This window comes from Patella vulgata, chromosome 1 (assembly GCF_932274485.2).
Source record: "Patella vulgata chromosome 1, xgPatVulg1.2, whole genome shotgun sequence".
NCBI classification, from domain to species: Eukaryota; Metazoa; Mollusca; class Gastropoda; family Patellidae; genus Patella; species Patella vulgata.
The window spans coordinates 21,900,470-21,918,739 of NC_065879.2; the positions used below are offsets into that span (position 1 = coordinate 21,900,470).

Below are 18,270 nucleotides of genomic sequence, written 5' to 3' on the forward strand. Positions count from 1 at the left end.
AAATTTACACTCTATTGCGTTCACAAGTTGTAAGGCAAAATGTGGATATGGGGTGTTAATCCGGAAAATGCGTACAACAGAATTTTCATTGATTTTAAATCAACAAAGGGCCATAATGGATGTACCCAGCAAAGGTCGAGGGATGCTGGGTTACGGTCCGTCCCTATATCCCATAATGTTCTGCGGCTAAACGTGACAATCTATTTTAGCTACGTAAAATATTACTTTAGAGAAATTGGGACTGGTTTTGTTCCCATTTGATGTACACACCCGCGCAGGTACTGAGCCCCTGGATTATATTCTCTCGAATGGGTAAAATAAGAAAATATGACAAAATATAGCATTTATTTACCTTAAATATGCCCGATTTATGCCAGGTAATAGACTCGATAGTATTACCTAATACATCTACGTGATCTATATCAAGGGAGGTAACTGCACATATGTACGGCTTGGGAACTAGATTGGTTTCATCATATTCACCGCCAATACCAACTTCCATTATAAAAACATCCACATTTTCTTGTTTAAATAAATGGCAAGCTAATAGTGTGCAAAAACAGAAGAATCTTGGCATTCGATATTCATACTGTGCCTAAAAAAACAGAAGATAAAAACAATAGTATGTATAGAAGTAGATGCCATTTCCTTGTCAAGCTCGAGAAGGTGCTCGTGGGTAAGATAGGCTCTAGGGTTACTTAGTTAGGGGGTCCATTTTTGATTTGGGGGCTCTTTTTAGTATTGATTGTCATCCGCTTAATACATGCATAAGCTAGAAACACCGGGGTATACTTGAAAACGGACAGCTGCCTAGTTGTTCGGATGGGACCAAAACCGATGTGCCGTGCATACATTGGCATGCATGAAAAAAAGATCTCTTGGCATTTGGAATTCGATGTAAGAGTAGGCCATAGTGCCATTGCCCGGGAAAAATTTCCCTCATTGCACACTGTATGGCATATGCCCGTTTTCATTAGCCCCGTCGGGGCATAACAGTAGTACGTTAAACTCTATTCATTTCATTTCATTTCCAACACGAGATCGAACTAGGAACCCAATGGTTATTGAGCCCGCTTCATAGTATTACTCGCCAAATGTTGAACTTATTTCAATAAAAAAATATTTTAGTAGCATAGCTATTATTCAACATACAGTAAGTATATTTGCAGTCAGCATTCTCAAAATATATCCTTCATCCTATGGGGTAGTGGGCGGGACTGGAGGCTAAGATTTTTGATACGACTCAAATCTTTTGGTCTTAATGGCATACCACGATCAGCTGTAATAATCTTTCTATGTTAAACTGCATGGATTAGCAGCGCATCTTACCTTAGTAGCAACCAGTTGATTATAAATAACCCAAAATATTTGACAAAATTTCTCTTTTGACATTGGTTTACCATTTATACGAAAACGTTCTCTAACCTCCATTAGGTGGGGTGAGCTGTAAACAAAACAGAATGTTGATATTATGGTCTTGTCAAATTGCAAAGTGTGGACCAGGTGTTGCGGTATCCGGTTTGATTCGGTTCTGATTAAGTTCTATGCCAAGACAAACGTGTTTTTACTCCCAACTTACCTAAAAAATCCAGTTTTATAACCTTGGTGCCTTAGAATACTTTCACAATATGCCGATGTAGATCCCTTTCCTTTAGTTCCAGTAATATGTATAACACCTAGTTTGTTCAAGTCATCATGCTATAAAATATATCATAGATTAATATCTATTTTCAAATAGTTTCATTTAACCTATATACAACATCCAAACATGACGAAATTGAACCGGATACAAAAGGCTGAAATAAAAGCGCTTTCAAAATTTTATGCTTTTGATAAAATCGCCATTCCTCTATAAATTCCGGTGTTTTTGTATTTAAACTCACGCATCAGTTATACAGACGGCGCAGTTGACCCAAAAGGCAGAAAGGGTTATTTCCCATTAAGATTTGTGACAGGATAATCATCGCTTAAAATAGGTTAGAGGTCTTTCTTCCACTGATTGAAAATGGGGGACAAATACATTTATTGGTTTCGGATTAGTATAGACTTATCCATTCTTATAGTCCAGCAATTATGGCAATTCGCGCATGAATATAAGAGGCATACATGCTCCAAGCTTTTTAGAAATTAGGGAGCCACGGTGGCAAAGTGAGTATGGCAAAAAAAGGTATCTGCCTCATTAACCGGAAATTACCGGATTCGATCTTGGTAATAACCGAGAAAGATCCTCTGGGATTTTTCATCGCGATGTCCCCGTGTCACCGGTACAGGACGGAGGGCCTGGAAATGGACAGTGTCAAGTCATTCGAACGGGACAAAAACCCGAGGTCAAGTGTAGGCCTACAGTAGGCATGCACTTAAAAGATCCATTGGCGCTGTCCGGGCAAGATATTCCTAATAGCACAGTGCGTAGCGTTTTCATTAACTCAGTTGGCGCAGAAAAGTAGGAAGTTAAATCCCATTTAATTCCACTCTATTGGAAATTTGGAGCTTTTGGTTGCAGGGTAAAAGGGGAGATAACTCCATTTTGATGTCTATAAATTTTAACGATTCTTCCTCGAAGCGATTACATTATGTGAAGGGTAACCAGTGGGTAACCAGTGTATCACCAATACTAATACTTACATTAATATCCGTTCTTAACATATATTCGTTTATATGCTTTAAAGGTTCATAAAGGTCTCTCGTTGGATCATTAAGTTTTTTCCTTAAAGCTTCTGGGCTAGGTTGTAGAGAGTTAAGGACTTTAACAGCTTCCTACAGAAAGATCAAAAATAATATATATCCAGTATAAGAACCGCTACGAATAGTATCTACATATTAAAGATGTGACATCTAATTATAATTAAATATTGTTATTTCGTTTCGCCTTTATAGTTCTAATTATCTACACCACACAAGGTCCAACAAAAATTCAGACCGGTTGCCGTGGTCTAAGTTATGCTGAAGTGAGTTAATAATTAAACCATGTTCGATGTATTGGCAAGACTCGCAGAGCGTTTCCTTCAGTCGTTTACATTACACAAGTAATAACACACCATGATAAAATTGTTAGATGTTCAGTATTGATCCCGTATATATAAAAATACGGAAATTAAATGAAAAACGAATGTAACAACATATTCTGGGATGCTTCAATAATTCTTCTTGAACTGTCACAACTCATAAGGCCAAAACTAGTATCCTAATTGAAATCCTTTAATTCAAACTTTTGTCAACAGGTACATGGGGTTGTGGACTTGTTTACGACTACACATAGTGTCCTAAGATTACCTATTTACAACTTAAAAATCATTTATTTCAATCAATCAACCATTTTCAAATTTATTGCCACAAAAATATTTAGACCAATAATACAATTAAACTAATGTTTTATATTTATAGGTTTATTGCAATAGTCCTAAATTAAATCTATAGTCTTAGTATATTAAACGGACAAAAAAAACCCCACAAAACAAGTGAACTTACAACATCCAGGTGGAGTCAAGAAAACATGTTTGTTTGGAAAAGAGCATTCTGTCCAAACGATAACTAACAAAATCCGAATACAATTGAGTGTGTATTGGTCTCCAATAAAGTATTATTGTATAGTTTGTAAAGAATTGTAAGGTCATTTATAATCGGATGACTTGCAATATATACAAGAACATTCTTTTATCTCAAATATATTGTATTGATCATCATATTTTATAAAATACATTATATATATATAAAAGTAGTATTTATGCCTATTGACATGAAGTATATATAAGATGGACAATATTTCTATAGAATTTAGAGGTCATTTAAATAATAAAGAAAGGGCTAACAATACAGGGCCCTTATTCACGAAAACTTAAACTAAGATACAATCGAAATTTTCAGAAATACTGCAATTCGATTGGCTGACCAATATGCAAATTGGATATATGCAAATTGATTTTACTGGTCAGCCAATCGAATTGCAGTATTTCTTAAAATTTTGATTGTATCTTAGTTTAAGTTTTCGTGAATAAGGGCCCAGGACCCAAAAGTGAATTATATATATTACCTTATGATTATATTAATAATTTCTCTGTCAATGAAAAATGTCTACATTTACCGATTTTTGGGGTCATGTAACTTTATACATACAACTGATGCTGCTCAGGAGGCAATACGAAGATATAAAATTTTCCCATTGGGATTAGGAAAATTAAATTGAGCAAATCAAAAACATGACTGAGAACGAATTAAATACAGCTTTTAACCATGGCTATATAACAGATGTTCTGATGAGTTAGAAAATAATGCTAGCTTCTATAATTATATATTCCATTTTTTGTAAATGAGATGTTTACATTGTTTGATACCAAAAAGCTCAGATAAAATAATAAAAGCAAATTTACATGTTTGGATCCCAATTTGAAAACTTGTGTAGACTCGACCGGTTCAATTAATTTCTGCTTATTGAATCATAATATTTTTCAAATTAAATTTTGTAAAATGTTATGACATTTTTATTTTTTCCTCTCAGAATCTTGCTGTAGCCAATACAACATAAATATATCTCAATTTGAAATTGTTGTATCAGACTTCCCGATCATTCATTTTCATTCATATACTCCCATTCACCAACTGTGTATAAAATGAATATGATCTAGCATATCATTTTAGAAATACCTCCTACGTGGAACCAGGAAGGATAATTATTAACATTCAAAATTCTGATACAACCAAATGTTTTGTTGTCAAATGATTACAGTTATATATAGATGTGTTATTTTAGATTCATCCTTATTTTTCAGTTTTTACCATCACACCAGCCATAACTTATTCATTGGACATCTATTACCCAATATTTAGTTATTGACTGGGAACTTCTCATATAACGAAGTCCACTTTCTGTTATATTCTCTGCTACCTTTAAAAGGAACAAGTTAGAAGAGACATATATTGGTTTTGGAAATTATGCTAAAATCGCCCCATATTAAATATTAGTATTAATATAACACTAATGTTAAAATTCAATAACTCAGTCATTTAAATTTGGCATTATTAGTTCTAAAGTTCCTCCTACTAAGTGCAGGCTTCCTGTAATTAGAATCTGTATGTGAGCTTTATGACGGAAAGTTTTTGGAATATCAGGAATTTCGCTCTCAGACTCAATAGATGCAGATGAATCTAGACCTTGAGTAGCCCAAAATAAAGCACTTGAAATACATGGAAAAGAATAGGACACTAGAGGTTTGTCTTTGGCAGTCAAGGAAATCACACTATTTTTGTGAGCATTTCTTGATAAAACATCATTATTATTATCTTCATTGACAGACAGGTCCTTGTTTAAAACACAGTCCAGCATAGATGTTTTACATTCTGTTTGCTTTTGGAATAATTTATCCCAAGTTTCTTTATTTAAACAACATCTTCTCTGTTTTGATGCATCTGACACGGTTCTATTCACATTATCTAGAAAAGAGAAAATGAAAATTAAGGTCTATGCAAATCATCTATAGAGAAGAAACTTAAACAACTTATCTTCACATTATCTTTAAAAAAAAAATACAGTAGACTTTGCATATAACGGACACCTCGGGACCGGAAGAAATCATCCGTTATACTAAAAATCTTCTATCAAATCTGAATTAGCGACCAGAAGGTAACACCATCCCATGAAATAACAACATTTATCATATGCAGAATCTACAGAACATACAGATATTTACATAAAAGTCATGGATGTTCAAAATAAACAAGCTTATTTGAAAAAGTCTGTAATGCAGGTCTGCTTGAATCCGCCAGAAACATGAAGAAAATCAGTAATATCATCATTTTGTTCTGCTTATTCGAGAGTCCGTTATAAAAATGGACTTTTACATTGATTTGTCGATTAGGGACCGATGAAAATTGTCTGTTATAAACGATTGTTCGTTATACAGTGTCCGCTATAAAAGACTTTGAAAATAACCTTCTATTACAAAAATCAAGACCAAACTGTTGTGTCCGTTATAAGCGATTGTCCATTGTATGCGCGTCCGTTATATGCAGAGTCTACTGTATTCACATTTTCTATAGAGGATACAAATAAAACAAATTAACAAACAACAAACCTATTTAATATTTTGATTAATCATGTTATAGGAATAAGATCCAAAAATAGGTCAGTTGAAATTAGATATAGCTTTGGCATCGTCTGGCACTGCCACACTCACAAGTTTGAGCTTTTAATCTGAATGATGTCTACTGGTTGCCTGGGGGATCACGTGGCATCGTCTGGCACTGCCACACTCACAAGTTTGAGCTTTTAATCTGAATGATGTCTACTGGTTGCCTGGGGGATCACATGGCTAAGTGGGTGAGACGCTGGCTCGCTAGCCTGGAGGTCGGGTGTTCGATCCCTGCATTGGCCGAGAAAGTTCATCCAGATTTTCCGGCGTGGTTCCCCCTTGTCAGTGATGCAGGACGGAGGGCCTGACAAGGACAGCTGCCTAGTCGTTCGGGTGGGACCGTGTATACATTGGAATGCGCATAAAAGAGCCCTTGGCAGTTGGAATTCGATATAAGAGTAGGCGATAGTGCCGCTGCCCGGGCAAAAATTTCCCTCATAGTCATAGCACACTGTATTGCGTATGCCCGTCTTCATCAGCCCAGCATAGGAGCAGGACAGTAGGACGTTAAACCCCATTTCATTTCATTTCATTTTTACTGGTTGCCTGCAGCCAGCCATATGGCAGTTACAGCTTATAGCAAGAGATTACTGTATTCACCAAGACAACCAATCATAAAAAACTAGTTCAACAATGAATATCCAAATGCATAGTCTTCCTGCATCTGTATTAAGGGAGCGCAGCTTATATCAAGCCCCTCAATTTGAGAGCAACTCTGCCCAATCTGAGTACAAAGTTTAATACCAATGCACAGTTTAGTAGAAAAAAACTTAAAGCAGCATTAGGTAAGATCAGATAAAGAGCTGACAGTTCTCGCTATAATAGTTAAAAAATAGATAATGAAAAGAGAATATGCTGAACATTTCAGTCAAATTACTTCACTCTGAACCAAGCTATCGGCGATACAATTTTTGTCTAGCCTCGAATGTAATTACTACCATTGTTACGATAATAAACAAAGTCTTGATTATCTATTTTTATGGTTATTTCATCAACCACAAAACATATTCAAATCTATTAAATATCAGAGCCATCTGATGGCATAAAGAGTTGATTATGGTGTGGATAAGGTAATTAATGTCTAATTAATAATTTAGATAACATTTCATTCCTGAAGAAAGACCTACAATAGACAGATTTACTCTTGCATAATGCATGTTTAACTTCAGTTTGCTATCGCTAACCAAATTTGAGTCCAGTACCCTGTCATTACATGCAAAGCTATTCTTAAACTGGGTTCACAATGCCAAAAGTTGCGAACAATCGGCTCTTAACAGAACTGGTGGAAGTAAGAATATAAACCATGTTTTACCTGCATGCATCTGGTCAACTGAGGTAAATGTTAAATTAGGAGTGAAAACAGCAGCATCAAAATTTATTGGCTGCAATGGAAAATCAATAAAAGTATTAAATGATGGCATAATGTGGCCATTCTCTCATAAAAATGATCAAAATGAACTTTTATTGATGCTCTGAATTGTGTGCAATAACTTTAACTCTTGAGTGACCCAGAAGTCTGACAAATAATGTTATAGAAACCCACGTCATAAAGGTCAATAGATATATGCATTTTAAAGGCATCTCATTAAAAAACAACTATAGATAGATCCTTCATGTAAATAGATGTATTAATCTAGATTTAATGCCATTTTCATAAATATAAATTTTATGCCACAAACTACTATGGCAAATATTATATAATTTAGAGGGGGGGGGGGGCGAATGGTTAACATGTGCGTGCTGTATCAACTGGTGTGGTTTCGATTCCCTGGTGGTACGTGACAAGGAGTAGGGTCGCCTGTCCAATCTTGAGGGTTTTCTCCGGGTCTTCCGGTTTCCTCCAACTGCTAAAAACGCCTTACGCGCAAACGAATTATTGAAATAAAATTGAACCATATGTTAGTCCCGATATGACCTAGTTTGTGTCAACCCCATTTCTCTCTCTCTCTATATATATATAATTTAGATATTTCATGCAAAATTCATGTGTTATAATGGTGATTTCCATTTTGGGGGGACTGTTGTGAACTAAACACCATTATTTAAACTACAATCAAATAATTTGTTGGTTAGGCCTACTTCTATCACATTCTAACACAAAACTATCAAAATCTAGAGTAAACCACCAAGAATCACTGTCATTTAATATGGAAGGCAATCCATCATTAGCAGAACATTTTCGTATAGACATATCACTGTTTTACTATAGTACGATTTTAAACTGTCACAATTGTCAAACAGGAAGTAAACAAACATGTGATAGTCGTCTGTTTATAAAGGAAGTAACTCATCATGCCAGGAACGCTGCATTCGGCTAATCAGATTTGTTGACAGTAGTAAACGGTAACATTATAAGTGTCGACATGGGGTCAGTTAAGAGCTAAGGAAGTGTTGGCTTTATTGTGTTCACAGGATACAATCAGAATCAAAGAAATTACCTGTATAGAATAAATCACCTGTATAGAATAAATTACCTGTAACATTGTAAGTAATGGTACAACATCTCTATCACCTGTTACATTAAATAATAATACTTTTACCACTTGTCCCCTAAAATTAAAACAATTATTGTATTACCAACATCTGAATCACCAGCATACTCCCATGTTTTTTCAACAGTTTATCAGAAGCATAATAAATGGAAGTATGGTTTCAACAAAAGAGCAAATTTCAGGTTTTAAATGCCATAGTGAAATTGATAATGATTCTTCTCCTGCCGCCTTATACTATTTGGAATTCGGGTCAATTTTCCCATATTTATTTAAGAAAGATTATGTCAAGACAGACAATAGAGATTAGCAATGAACAATAATAACTTACGATATATTTTCTGCTTCTGCTTGAGATAATTCATTAAACCATGAAACACATTGCTAAAATAAACAAAGAAATTCTAAATAGAGTACATAACTGCCCTGTGCTCGGTAAAAGTAAATGAGATGGGAAGTTGGCTATCCTTGGTCATCAGAACTTAAGTTCAATAAGGTATTCTATCATTACAAAACATCACCATGCTTTTAATCTTTGAAAGGAAGACCAGCAAACATTCTGCTGAATATAAATTAAAAACAATCAAATATCAAAAATAATAGCAGAAACACCTAGACAATCCTCTATGGAAAACTGCTGTCCAAATCAATTTTAAAAGTAAATTTGTCAAAGAATAATAACTCTACAAAATGCAATTAAAATCATACATAGAAAAATAATATTTAATCCTTGACTTCATCAATTTGAAAGTACACGTGGGAATAACTCTGAAAAATACCCTAAAATTTTTGGGTTGTCAACAATCCCACCAAGATTTTACAAAATCTATTGCAACCTTTATTTCTGTATCATATTCACAGGCTTTAAGTCTTTAAGGGTTCCATTTTATTTCGTTATGAGCAATTCTGTCAAATCAAGAAACTGCATCAAAAGGAAAACTGCCATCCAGTATAAATATATTCTCCTGTGAACAAACAACACAGTTTATTATGGCAATAAATTACTCACCTGCATGCTGTCTTTGGTATGAGCTCCATCTAAATAATATGTAATACCAGGTTTATGTACTATTTGATTTCTACCATACCATTTACATTCAGATAAACCTGCAATATTAACCAAAAACATTTACATTCAATAAACCTGTAATATCAAACAAAAACATTTACATTCAGATAAACCTGTAATATCAAACAAAAACATTTACATTCAGATAAACCTGTAATATCAACCAAAAACATTTACATTCAGATAAACCTACAATATCCCCAAAACATTTATATTCAGATAACACACACCTTGTATAAAATCACATATACTAAATAATGGTAGCTACATTAAAATGAAAATTGGTAGTATTATTTGATAAGATGTGTTTTTTGGCAAAAAATATTTAGGATTTTGACTGTCAAGGATAGAATTCATATGTTTGACTTTTACCTTGTTTTTCTTCATCTGTTAATCTATCTATGTTAAGAACTGGTATACCACAAATATTACTTTTACTTAATACTTCACTAGCAATACAATTAGTATTCATATCTATATCTATAAATGGAATGTGAATGGATCCAGTTAAGATTTTCAAAAGAGAAAATTTTTTTTATTTGAATATATAAATTAAACATACATGTACAGTGGACTCTGACATCGTGCGGGATCGTTACAATATGTCGGATTACGCAGAGTGTCGGAATACTCAGTTTCATCAAAACCGGAAGTATTATTGTAACTTCGAAAACCGGAAGTATTATTATAATGTAGCTTCTAATCCCCAGAATGTTATTCCCTTTAAAAATGATAAACCTTTCTGTACATTCAAAATTTTATTACATCAATTTTTATTTCATTTAACATGCATAGGCATTTTGAATAGGTCATGTCTGTCGTTAATTTATCTTCTTCAGTTGATCGCACACTTGTTTTTGGTGTCACATGTTCATTGATAATCTGTCGTTCTAATTCTATGTCCAGGTTGTCGTCACATGGTCCGGATAGATCCGTAAGGTTAACAAACTTAGGTATTCAGGTTCAATCGGTATGCGCAACGAATGTTTCCAACAGGTGCTAGGAATATTTTTACGACTGTGATTTATTTGTGGGAAAATTCACGGGTACTCTTGAGTATTTGTCACAACTGTCTTACAAGAGATTATAAAATTACCAAAGTAATTGACAAAGAGCTACGCGAGCGAGTTTTAATCTCACCAATAATTGATTGGTGATTTCTTGTTCATCTTTTGTGGCTTCACACCCACTGATTGAAGGCCGGATTATACAGTGTCAATTCAATGGAAATTGTGTTACAGGACGGTTGATTGATGTTGTAATTCGGAATATGAGTACGGATTACTCAAAGATTTTTTGACTGAAATAATAAGGAAATAAATAAATGATGTCGGATTTCAGAGTGCCGGAATATTCAGAGGTCGCATGTGACAGAGTCCACTGTACATCATATATCTACTATAAAATACATTTATTTGGCCTTATTCTATTAAAAACATCTTTCACAATTTCAGTACAAAACTTTAAGAATCTTATACCTTTTTTTGCAATTGAATTTTTCCATATCTTGCATAGTTGTAAAGCCAAGCCAGCATTTAATCTTTGTTTACATCCATGAATACCAAGAGTTATCTTTTCATGATCTGGTAAAGGTAATGTTACATATACTGGATTCTGAAGTAAAGAAAATATTAAAACTTATTATCTTGAAGTACAATATTTAACACAGTCAAACAATCCATCAGCGTGTATGGGTAATGGGTACTCCTATGAGTACCAAATGTGCTCCTTTACAGGCTGATCTATTTCTGTATTCCACGCCAGACTTAATGCAAGATAGTACATAGTATTGTACTAAGACAGGCATATTCAACACACTAGCTGAAATCTGCCTTTAAGTAATCCTTATCCATACATTTCACAGACCCATATTATGTATAAAATAGTAAGTGTATGCTTACTCTTTTCAAAAAAGAGCATGTTCATATGGTGAAGTGTATGTACTAAATTGTCTGTATTTGTGGATTTTGAACTTGAACTGCCCTTTATTTATAGAACATCTTTATACCTTTTTTTCCACTGATCTTTCCTGGATGACCATCATAGCTTCAGGTGACTGTTCAACTGTTACGGCTGGAACACCTGTCTACAGAAACATTTATAAGCGTATTAAATTGACACCACAAAACAACCCAGACTCACAAATATTGTAACATACTAAATACCAATACTTAGATATACTGGTTGATTCTGTGTGAAAGATTGACATATTGATTCTAATCGGATGAAACTATCTAAAGCTCTGTGACATTCTTTTTAGGAAATTGAAAACCATCTGTATTTGTGACTTTGGCCAAAACATCATCAAAAAGTAGTAAATATGTGTCAACTTATACACTAGTGCAGGGTTAATGTGTTTTATTCGGGAATATAATGTGATTTTATTATATACAAAACATCTGCAAAATAGATTGGGAATGGGAAGAACATTTGACTTAGATAATTATTATCCCCTATACCAGTCACACACAGATTATAAATCAATTGAAATTGCTTCCCAAATATACATTAATATGAGTCATGCCAACTTAGAATTACAAAACTGAAAATGTGAATCATTTAGAACAAATCTTGGCATAGCATTGCAGATGGCTTAATTTGGCACATAAACAGAGATGTGAACCAGCTTTCTTGTATTAACATCTTCTTTTGGTTGAATTCTTTTTAATATTGTACAATTATCAATGCAAAAATATTTACCTTAAATATTCCTGCTTTATTCCAAGCAATGGATTCTATAGTGTTGCCTAATATAGATGTGTGATCTAAGCCAAGAGACGTAATTCCACACACAACAGGATGACGTATAAAATTGGTGCTGTCATATTCTCCTCCAATCCCTACTTCAAGAATAGTTACGTCAACTTTTTCTTCCAAGAATATATGACATGATAAAACAGTTAGAAAGGCAAAATACGGTGGCATCAATCCATCATAATCAACCTGAAAATTCAAAATTATATCCATAAATCTTTTGGTGAGAGGCCCAGCAACATTACTTAGTTTGATTATGTCAAAATCCATATTTGACAACTCAAGGGGTGCATCTGTGTGTGTGTGTGTGTGTGTGTGTGTGTAGAATGAATGAATACCCCGGACACCCAATATGATTTTATAAATGAATATTATAAATCAGATCTGGAAAATAGTAATGGAATCATTACATTTTCAAAGTAATGGTCATGTAATGAGTAATGGAATATTTCAAACGCCCCTCACTTGAAAACTTCCTTTTGTCTTGATGAGATATTTTATAGAAATAACAATTCATATAAAAAAAAGTCTGTAATAGCCAATCAATGATTATTTTGAGCACTCTTTTGTTGGTGCTCTATTGCAGAAAAATATGGTTGTCTTTTCAATGTCACAAAGTAATGGGTAATGGTAATTAATTACTTTCAATGTAAGGGGTAATGGTAATTAATTACATAGCTAAAAATGAGAAAGTGATTGTAATGATTACATTTAAAAAGTAATGGTAATCGACTTGTACCTACATAATGTGATGTTAACAATAAGGGGATTTAAGGACAGTAACCACAGCTTGCATTGTTTTGAACCAATGTCTAATCAATGGCTACTTATGATCAAATAAATAGGTCAAACTTAACCATGATAACAATTGCCCTTGCATGTACATCAATAGAGGTGTAAAATTGAAACCTGTTGACCTTCATCTGATTAAGTTCATATCAGAATAGGTTTGTATTACTCTACTTATAAAGTTTGATACATATTTACCAAATCTCAGGATAATAAAATAGTTGGATAATATATAGTTCTTTTAAAACTATAAGTTTGAATAATCAAATGTTCAGATAATAAAAAAAAGTTTTGCTTTTGCTAGATAATAATAATTTTTTCTTATCCTAAAGGAATCTATACGAAAAGATTAAACGCTGATTTTCCTATGTTGATTTGAGGTTTTTGTTTTATTTTATTTTTGTACATGTACTTACCTTTGACTCATTCAATTTATTATAAACATGCCAAAATTTTGATGAAAATAATTCTTTAGCAATTGGTTTTCCATTAATACGAAACCTCTCTCGAACTTCAACTAAGTGTGGAGAACTGAAAATAAAAAATAAGGAGAGTTGCCAGGCAACAAAACATATCCTACATGCTCAACTGTGCCATTCAAGTCAATCAATCCATACTTCTTTTGTAGGTAATAAGAGCATTACAAGACACTAAAAACTGACCAACAGCAAAAACTTAAGCAGTAAATATTAACATTTGATGGACTTGTAGTCTTTCCTGACATTAACGTAAACAGACGGTAATCAGATGATAACTGTACCTGGTTAACTTACAGAAAAAAATAGTTTTGAAAACTCTTGACCTGTAGCTTTTACAGAGCTTTAGTAACTCTGAGAAAAATCATTTTACAAACTCTAAACTTCAATAGGATTCCTACTTAGGATTAGCTAAACAATCCCAGCAATTTGTAAAACAAGTAAAAAAAGCTGTTACAATATACCTCCCATAAATGTGGGTGTATAGAAATATACATGTAGAATCGGTCACTTCCAAAGTAAATGAATGGGGATAGCTTACGATAATTAATATCATTTATGATCATGTGTAATTTTACCTAAACAGTCACATTTCTTCGTGCTCTTTTAAGTGCATGACCACAGAGAACCATAACAGAATGATAAAAGAATGCCACTGAAATATAGAACCCTTTCTAATGAGTGCACAATAAATAGTTCAATGTTTGACAGTAAATATTAGCAGTATTGTCTGTACCTAAAAAATCCAGTTTTATATCCCTGATGTCTTAATATACTCTCAGAAAATGCAGCTGTGGATCCTTTGCCTTTTGTACCACTGATGTGTATTACAGATAACTTATCAACATCTTCTAACTGTAAATAATAAAATAAAATATACAGATTAACTCTTTTGTTACTACTAACAGAGAGCTGCTTTACATGAAAATCTGTGAAATTTGCATCAGATTACACTGTAACCCAGGTATCATTTAATCTTGTGTATCTAGCACTAATTTCTTTCGTTGATCAAATCTTTGTTTAGAAATTTCTAAAAATCATTTAAAATCACCATAAATCATCTAATTTGTACTTGTGTCCAGTTTAAAGCTGACTGATTAATTTTGATAATGAGTGTCCAATTTACAAGTATTTAATTTCCTGACTACTGTTCAAAAATTAATCATTATACATTATTAATCAATTGGGTTGTTTATTTTTTAACAGTGATTGTAAAATTAAACACTTGTAAATTGGACACTCATTATCAAAACTGAATGGTCAGCTTTAAACTGGACAGAATTACAAATTAAACGATTTATGGTGATTTTAAACAGTTTTTACGAATTTTTAAACAAAGATTGGATTTTAAACGAATGTCAAAGAAATTAATGCTAGATACACAAGATTAAATGATATCTGGGTTACAGTGTTATTAGCTATAGATCATTAAATCATTATTGAAATCCAATCAAATCTCATGATATCTATATATTTGTGAGGCGTTAGAAATTCACTATACAAAATGTAAGTAGGCTCTATGTTTATTCAGAAAAATTTAAAGTGTACCAGTCACTAGGCCAGGAACTATAATATCAACAGGAAAGTTCTAATTTATATCACAATGATGTATTGCTAATGGAAATAAACTCCCAAAACCCACAGGGTCACTGAGAACATATCTCTAAATCTTTCCCTTATAAAACCGAGTTTTTCTGACAACTGTCAAAATATAGTTAACCGAGTCCAATGATTCTGATACATATGTTCACTACAAACCTCAAGACCGGAACGTAATATAAATTTCTCCATATTACGTAAATTTCTTCCTCTTGGTTGATCTCCAGAAGCTCGTATTTTTTCTAAGGTTTCAGCATTTGACTGGAGTGAATTCAGGGTTCTAACAGCTTCCTAAAATGAAAATACTAAAATAGATTTTTGTATAGACATAAATTATATCCAATTGAAAATGAATATGTCAAAGGGATATGCTTTAGAATCTGTCAACCTTTGGGATTGGCAGTTTTGGTGAATTACCCATTTACCTCAGCTCTAGGTTACACAGGGTCAAAAAATATTTAGAGGTCTTTAACTTTTTGTGTAATTTCAGCATTTATGATTTAGTTAGGCCTACGTTTCATGCTTACGCTTTTTGACACTTTCTCATTTTTTAAATTTTCGCTGTAGTTTTGTACTGTAAACTTAATGTCGAACTAAAAATTAGACAGGCTGTCAAAAAAATAAAAAAATAAATAATTAAGGAATAGGTGCCGTGCCATTTATATAAGTTTGTTTATAGTTTATGGTTTGCCGCCAATGGCAATAATGAGATAATGACTGACGGATGAATTATAGGCCTTTGTCATATAATAGAATTCATGGTGTAGGCCTCCTAAATAAAAACAAGTTATCATACGGACTCCTGATTTCATCCAGTTAACCCAGCTGGAAATGTAGATGCAGCATTGTCATGATTAAAAAAAAAACGAGGAAAATGTACAGGCCTGACACAACTTACTTCGATCATTGTGTACGAACAGTACGAACACCACGTGTGATCTAAATACATTTATACGGTGAACTTTGACCCGTGTTATCATTATTTACTACACTATTAGTATTACAATAGATTATCAAGTATAACTTACCTCGTAAGTTTTCGCCATTCTTTGTCCGTTGTTTGACTTTAAGCTTTGAATCAAAACAGTTTTCACCATTTTCAACAGCTGACTGTGACTGAACATACCTTTAACGGCTTGCTGTTATTTATCCTGTATTGAGCTATAATAACCGCCGTCTCGTAAACCCGTTGAAAACACATTGCGAGAGTGAACGAGTTGGCGTTCGCTAGTAAATAAATAGCGGATACTGGCTCTAGATTGTTTCGTATTATACATACTACAACTAGCTCCGCATGCGAAGTAGATAGTTGTATGTGGACCGAATGTAATTATAATGGGCAATCGTGACGCCACAATCAAAGAAAAAAAAAAGCCCGAAAAAAATAATATTTTAATTTTAAAGATAACTATCAATACTGTACGTAAAAATAACGACGTACTACTCTGTGGACGTACCGCGTACAAAATACGAAAATATTTCTATCAATCGCGACGCCGAGTCGCTTCACTCGGCATTATCTATTTTCAGGACGTGTAAATAACTGAATTTCCATAAAACCGGGACAGATTTTTAGTAAATAAACTAAATATTCTGTTATTCTTTTGTTTTTACAATATTTTATGCACTTTGAAATTTTTGCTGTTGTTACTTTTGGTGGAGGGGTCTAGCCATTATAATGCAAATATAAAAGTTAACAGATAAAAGGCTATCCGACTATAGCCTATGTCGTGAGGTTCAAGTAGTAATGGGTCAAGTCAGAGAAATAGCTTTATTTAACGTCCGCTTCCACCGAGGTGATATCGCAGACAATAATGGGTTAAGAACGTGGTGTAGTAATACAAAGAACATAATATGGAACACAATTACTATTTTATTTAAAGCGACGTTTCGTTGAGGGTTCTCTCAACGTTTTCAAGCAAACGTGGTGTAGTGTTTCACACCAGTTAGCTAGTGTATCAATTAAACGCTGTGCTAACTCAACCTCAGGCCCCCATCAGTTTGCTTATATTTTATATATCAAGTTCTCTAATTAAGAAAACAAATTTACATAAAAAAAAATAATCAGGCTTAAGGATATTTGTGGAATATTATTTCTAACTAGATAAAAACATGTTAGATAATAATAACTTGATAAAAGTTATTATCTTGTAAAAAAATAACCCTAAAACTAACCCCCAGGTGTTAAAAAACCATGTATTACAACCCTAGTGTGAAACAGCAGATTTAGTTTTCGGGCTTAAAATGATATTTTTACCCATGGCCAACACGTAAAACAACAAAGAACTGTTGCAGATCCGAAAGTAGTTAGAATTTTTCTCAGATAACTTTCGTTTGGTATTAAGTCAGCCAGCCCGTTCATCCAAAGAATTGAATGCGTTGAGACAAAAATGAAAGTGGAACATTTAAAAATAACACTATATAGTGTTATAGTTGTGAGTTTAAAATTATTTTCCATCCTTATTAACACTGGTATTTAACTACTGTATACACTGTGCATCATGTAAACACAGATGTTAAATTGAGAGGTATGAAAATGTATTATTGTCTCTATGCATAGCAAGGTCAGCGCTTAATCCGGCACTCCAGTCGCAAGTGATTCTTGAAATATCCTTTGAAATATACATGGTCTCTAGCGTCATTTTGGTGGTTATCTGCAGGGGTAACTGGAGGTCGCCTAACGAAACGAAGATGAAAGTAAAAGTTTCGCTTTCAGTTTCGTTTTTAATTATCGGATACTTTCAGTCTACCTTGAGCGATCGATAACCACGTGCATGATCAATGGCGGCGTAGCACGAAATTGGCCCGTCCACCATCCTTGTAGTGTTTTACAAGCCTGGGCTATAGGACCCGCTTTTTTGCCGGGCCCGGACGGTGATAAGAGCCTCAAACGGAACGAGAGTGGACCGGGGCCCCACGGCGCGAAGGCCCGAGCAGGTGGCTTATATTGTTTAATTCACCAATTTTCC

General features: G+C 33.7%; 2 protein-coding genes across 3 annotated transcripts in view; both read right to left on the reverse strand.

The window, feature by feature from the left end:
- LOC126830849 (folylpolyglutamate synthase, mitochondrial) overlaps window positions 1–18,270 on the reverse strand; it is a 34,597-nt gene that overhangs the window by 5,529 nt on the left and 10,798 nt on the right. The window contains exons 2-5 of the mRNA XM_050561312.2: window positions 2,626–2,757; window positions 1,580–1,698; window positions 1,330–1,444; window positions 353–595 (exon numbers count right to left, since the gene is read on the reverse strand). Of these exons, the coding sequence (XP_050417269.1) occupies window positions 353–595; window positions 1,330–1,444; window positions 1,580–1,698; window positions 2,626–2,757 (609 nt within the window). The remainder of the gene's footprint in view (window positions 1–352; window positions 596–1,329; window positions 1,445–1,579; window positions 1,699–2,625; window positions 2,758–18,270) is intronic.
- Window positions 3,183–16,559, reverse strand: LOC130010224 (folylpolyglutamate synthase, mitochondrial-like). Of its 2 annotated transcripts, none has more exons than XM_050561293.2 (13): window positions 16,330–16,559; window positions 15,461–15,592; window positions 14,439–14,557; window positions 13,643–13,757; window positions 12,384–12,626; window positions 11,692–11,769; window positions 11,162–11,297; window positions 10,056–10,163; window positions 9,624–9,721; window positions 8,946–8,998; window positions 8,600–8,675; window positions 7,438–7,507; window positions 3,183–5,427 (listed from the first exon to the last, which is right to left on the reverse strand). In XM_050561293.2, exons 1-13 carry the CDS (start codon window positions 16,423–16,425, stop codon window positions 4,994–4,996), a joined length of 1,758 nt encoding a protein of 585 aa, XP_050417250.1. In that variant the 5' UTR covers window positions 16,426–16,559; the 3' UTR covers window positions 3,183–4,993. The 2 variants fall into 2 exon arrangements, with proteins under 2 accessions (XP_050417250.1, XP_055955462.1); XM_056099487.1 differs by lacking the exon at window positions 16,330–16,559 and adding an exon at window positions 15,829–16,113.

What these genes read in the sequence shown, in the direction of transcription:
- LOC130010224 (XM_050561293.2), bottom strand. Translation starts at nt 16,425, where the DNA reads ATGTTCAGTCACAGTCAGCTGTTGAAAATGGTGAAAACTGTTTTGATT. An exon ending in GAATGGCGAAAACTTACGAG is followed by an intron (nt 15,593 to 16,329) that starts GTAAGTTATACT and finishes TTTTCATTTTAG; the next exon opens with GAAGCTGTTAGAACCCTGAA. An exon ending in GCAGAAGCAGAAAATATATC is followed by an intron (nt 8,676 to 8,945) that starts GTAAGTTATTAT and finishes TTTTAATTTTAG; the next exon opens with GGGACAAGTGGTAAAAGTAT.